Below are 5,545 nucleotides of genomic sequence, written 5' to 3'. Positions count from 1 at the left end.
ATGAATATTTTATATAAGTTAAAGTCGGGATTTTGATATAGTCGGGATTATGGTTGTCGGGATTTTGATATAGTAAGAATTATAGTTGTCGGGATTTCAATACAGTCGAGATTTTAATATAGTCGGGATTATGGTTGTCGGGAATTTGATTGACGGTCTTTCGGTTGTCGGGCTTGCGATATAGACCCAAAAATTAGAATTAGTATGCCAACAAGTCAACTTTAATTAATCAATGAATAAATGCATTTTCTATAAATAAAATTTCATAATATGTAAATTCAATTAATTTAGAAACTCATAAAAATTCACCTCGAAACGATAACAAAAAAAAAATGAAACTATTAAAAACCAAAATAATTTCTATAAACTCTCTCTTTTGTTCCTAAACACACAAAAAATGAATTTTGCTAACTAAATGATAAAATCGTAATATATTTTGTTAATTTATGTAATTTTAATGAAAAATTGTCTTCCAACATCTTAAAAATTGAAAATATTTTCATTTGATAACATAAATTCATAGGTAGATTTCAGGTACAAACTAAATATAAATATATAGATGAAAACTATTTTCAAGATGTTATAGAAGATTTATCAAAATTTGTTGTAAATTCATGTATAGAAATGTGTAAAACGGAGATACAGAACGTCGTACATTGATTTATTGAACTAGTGTAGATATTGGGTAACTTGAAAATGTTTATGATTGCTTCAGTTAATGCGATTAATGTTTAACATCGGATTGTGCAAGTGATGACTTTGATAATTTTAAAATAACATCAATAGTTCCTTCATGTTTCTTTAAAACACTTGCATCAAATAAAACAAATGAATAAATGATGGAATTTCCAAAATGCTTAAATTGGACAATTCAATTAAGTATAATAATTGATAATGAATTTCAACCTTTAAAAAAATGATATTTCTAAGTGAAATTAAACTGATATGTAATTGATTACCTATTTTTATTAATGAAAACTTAAACGTTCTAAAAAACAAAACAAAAAAAAAAGAGAATCGTTTCAAAAAAAAAAAAAAAAAAACTGTTGCTATGAAATTAACAATTGCTGCATGAAAGTTGAAGTTACGAAACAAGTGAATACTTTTATTGATTATAACGTGTGTAGTTTAGAGGAATTATTTGTATTTTATAATTGTTTTTTGTAAATAAAAAATCATAATAAGGATGCGTTTTCTTAATGTAAACAAACTGATATGTAATTATGAAATTAACAATTACTGCACGAACTTTGATGACAATGCAATTGAATAATAATGATTGCAGATGATCATTATTCACATATGTTTGATACAAACTTATTTGTGGTGTACTTTTTTTATTTCTTTTGAATAAAAATCCTGAAATCCTTGCTTATGAAATTCATAATTGTTGTACAAATAATAAATAAACATGATTATTGTTTGTGTAAAATCGTAAGAAATGTGTGTTTTTTTTATATGAAAACTTGTACGAAAGTCGATTGTAATGAATAATAATGATTATTATATGTATAAGTTTGTAAGAAATGTGTTTTTTTTGTTAACTAATCTAAAAAAAGAAGCGTTTTGAGTTATTGTACTAAATCGATTCTAATGGAATTGAATAAGAATGATTGCTATTCCTATAAGATCGTAATGACAACTTAATAGTTGTAAAAACCCTAAAAAAGATGCATTTTCATTTGTTGTACAAAAGTCGATTGTAATGCAATCAAATAGTAACAATTGGTTATGTTTATTATTTGTATATGACAACTTAAGAGTTCTAAAAACCCTAAAAAAAGAAGTGTTTGCTAAGCGTAAATAAACTGATATGTAATTATGAAATTAACAATTACTGCACGAATTGTGATGACAATGCAATTGAATAATAATGATTGCAGATGATCATTATTCACATATGTCTGATACAAAATTATTTTTGGCGTATTTCTTTTGAATAGAAGTTTCTACTTCTGAAAATCCTAAAACAGAAGCGTTTTGCTTATGAAATTCATAATTGTTGTACAAATAATAAATAAACATGATTAAAATCGTGAGAAAAGTGTGTTTTTTATATGAAAACTTGTACGAAAGTACAAATAATAATGATTATTATTTGTATAAGTTTGTAAGAAATGTGTTTTGAGTTAATGTACTAAATCGATTCTAGTGCAATTGAATAAGAATGAGATTCGTATAAGATCGTAATTAAAACTTAATAGTTGTAAAAAACCCTAAAAAAGATACATTTTCATTTGTTGTACAAAAGTCGTTTGTAATGCAATCAAACAATAATAATTGGTTATGTTTATTATTTGTATATGACAACTTAAGAGTTCTAAAAACCCTAAACAAAAAAAAGCGTTTCCTAAGCGTAAATAAACTGATATGTAATTATTAAATTAACAATTACTGCACGAACAATGCAATGAAATTGAATAATAATGATTGCAGATGATCATATATGTTTAATACAAAATTATTTTTGGCGTATTTCTTTTGAATAGAAATTTCAACTTCTGAAAATCCTAAAACAAAAACGTTTTGCTTATGAAATTCATAATTGTTGTACAAATAATAAATAAACATGATCAAAATCGTAAGAAATGTGTGTTTTTTAGATGAAAACTCGATTGTAATGAATAATAATGATTATTATTTGTATAAGTTTGTAATAAATGTGTTTATTTGTTAACAAATCTAAAAAAAGAAGCGTTTTGTGTTATTGTACTAAATCGATTCTAATGGAATTGAATAAGAATGATTGGATTCGTATAAGATCGTAATGAAAACATAATAGTTGTAAAAACCCTAAAAAAGATGCATTTTCATTTGTTGTACAAAAGTCGATTGTAATGCAATTAAATAGTAATAATTGGTTATGTTTATTGTTTGTATATGACAACTTAAGAGTTCTAAAAACCCTAAAAAAAGAAGCGTTTCCTAAGCGTAAATAAACTGATATGTAATTATGAAATTAACAATTACTGCACGAACTTTGATGAAAATGCAATTGAATAATAATGATTACAGATGATCATTATTCACATATGTTTGATACAAAATTATTTTTGGCGTATTTGTTTTAAATAGAAATTTCTACTTCTGAAAATTCTAAAACATAAACGTTTTGTTTATGAAATTCATAATTGTTGTACAAATAATAAATAAACATGATTAAAATCGTAAGAAATGTGTGTTTTTTAGATGAAAACTTGTACGAAAGTCGATTATAATGAATAATAATGTAATAATGGACTTATACAAATAAGTTTGGAAGAAATGTGTTTTTTTGTTAACTAATCTAAAAAAAGAAGCGTTTTGAGTTATTGTACTAAATCGATTCTAGTGCAATTGAATAAGAATGAGATTCGTATAAGATCGTAATGAAAACTTAATAGTTGTAAAAAACCCTAAAAAAAGAAGCATTTTCATTTATTGCACAAAAGTCGATTGTAATGAAATTAAATAGTAATAATTAGTTATGTTTATTGTTTGTATATGACAACTTAAGAGTTCTAAAAACCCTAAACAAAAAAAAGAAGCGTAAATAAACTGATATGTAATTATGAAATTAACAATTACTGCACGAACTTTGATGACAATGAAATTGAATAATAATGATTGCAGATGATCATTATTCACATATGTTTAATACAAAATTATTTTTGGTGTATTTCTTTTGAATAGAAATTTCAACTTCTGAAAATCCTCAAACAGAAGCGTTTTGCTTATGAAATTCATAATTGTTCTACAAATAATAAATAAACATGATTTTTGTTTGTGTAAAATCGTAAGAAATGTGTGTTTTTTATATGAAAACTTGTACGAAAGTACAAATAATAATGATTATTATTTGTATAAGTTTGTAAGAAATGTATTTATTTGTTAACAAATCTAATCTAAAAGTTGAGTTATTGTACTAAATCGATTCTACTGGAATTGAATAAGAATGATTGGATGTTTGCTATTCGTATAAGATCGTAATGAAAACTCAATAGTTGTAAAAACCCTAAAAAAGATACATTTTCATTTGTTGTATGAAAGTCGATTGTAATGCAATCAAATACTAATATATTTGTATATGACAACTTAAGAGTTCTAAAAACCCTAAACAAAAAAAAAAGAAGCGTTTCCTAAGCGTAAATAAACTGATATGTAATCGTTGTTATCAAATTAACAGGATTCAAGGATCGAGAGCTGCTGGCAAGGTTATATCAATTAAACGCACTTTGCACATATACACACGTTTTCTGTCTCTATACAAGTGGATGTATGATGTTGAGGTGTGGGTGGAGAGATGCATTTCGCTGTCTTACTTTGCCACTCCGAAACGGTCGGAAGGATGATCGCCGTCGTCGTCGTGTCTTTCGACTGGTATGGCACATGTCCGCGGCCGCTGGTACACAAGGTTGTCATAGCTACTGCTGCTACACTATGTGTATATACTACTGGTGCAGCGCGCATTCCTGCGTGGACGTACACGCGAAGTGACGAGTCTCGCATCTACCCCGCACTGACGACGCTTCCCGTCCGCGACGTACGTCCAGACGCGTATCGGACGGAGATCAGCGTCACCGTTACCATGGTAACCGTGTTGGTGACTGACGTAACGCGCGGAGCTTCGAAAGGAAACGAAGAAAGAAACTGCACCGTAACAAATTCGGTTATTGTGATCACCCAAAAAAAATTTGTGTGGAATCAATCAGATCTCTCCATCTGGTGGCGTCCACGCATCGCCATAGATGACACACACACACACACGCTGATCTCAATCAAATTGGTTGCGAAAGCAAAATAAATAAAATTTCATAAAATTAATTGCTAAACGTAATCGGATTCCCGAGAGGCACACGCGTCGCCCGAAGACAACCTCAAATTCTGGGATGTATAAATATAAAATGTATATGCGAGATGTTTAACCTTCAATTATATAATTAACTCGAGCCGAAAAATAATACAATCAGCAACACAACAACAACGACTCGCTTTATTTGGTCGCGTTTTTATCCAAGAAACAAAACAAAAAACGAAAACGAAAAAACCCTTAAACAAAACAATGCAATTGTCGCGAATTTGCGATCGCGTCGACTGTTTGATCAACAACGTTATTTTGTTTCTTTCGATTTGTATGATGAAACGATGGGCAGACGCGAAATAGGTCAAACGATGGGTCCCAATTGCAGGTGTTGTTGTACCATCAATAATCGGAGCACGTGCTAATTTATTATTATTGTATGTGTGTGTACACACACGATGTAGGTCAATTTTCGGCCATTTGTCGTCGATTGAAAATGTGATCCGAGCATTTTCAATTGTACCGATTAATTAACCAAGTAACAGCGAGGACCCGGATCGAGGATCCTGCTGTCCCTGTGCGGGCCGCACGATCCGATCGCAATAGACACAAGCATATTTACCTGTTGTTTATATTTCGCACAACAACAATTGTTGATTACTACCACTCGTAGGTATACACCATTTTCTGCCAACAAACATATGATACACAGATTTGTTTGTACCTCTTCTTCTTCTTCTTCTTCTCACTCTCCACCACACTGCC

At 29.2% G+C, this 5,545-nt stretch overlaps 1 protein-coding gene across 4 annotated transcripts in view; it reads right to left on the bottom strand.

Moving 5' to 3' along the window:
- Window positions 1-5,545, bottom strand: part of LOC108570033 (forkhead box protein N3-like) — a 9,759-nt gene extending 4,214 nt beyond the window's left edge. The window contains exon 1 of one of the 4 annotated variants that reach the window (XM_017931866.1): window positions 5,403-5,545. Coding sequence is in view for 3 of the 4 variants with exons in the window: in XM_017931864.1 (XP_017787353.1) it covers window positions 4,302-4,488 (187 nt within the window). In the remaining variant the exon portion in view is untranslated. The other 3 variants (XM_017931864.1, XM_017931863.1, XM_017931865.1) reach the window with 3 other exon arrangements.

The sequence above is a fragment of the Nicrophorus vespilloides genome, unplaced genomic scaffold, assembly GCF_001412225.1.
Source record: "Nicrophorus vespilloides isolate i.1.1-1 unplaced genomic scaffold, Nicve_v1.0, whole genome shotgun sequence".
NCBI classification, from domain to species: Eukaryota; Metazoa; Arthropoda; class Insecta; order Coleoptera; family Silphidae; genus Nicrophorus; species Nicrophorus vespilloides.
Note: the sequence above shows the minus strand (reverse complement) of the source record. Positions and strands in the feature narration are given on the sequence as shown.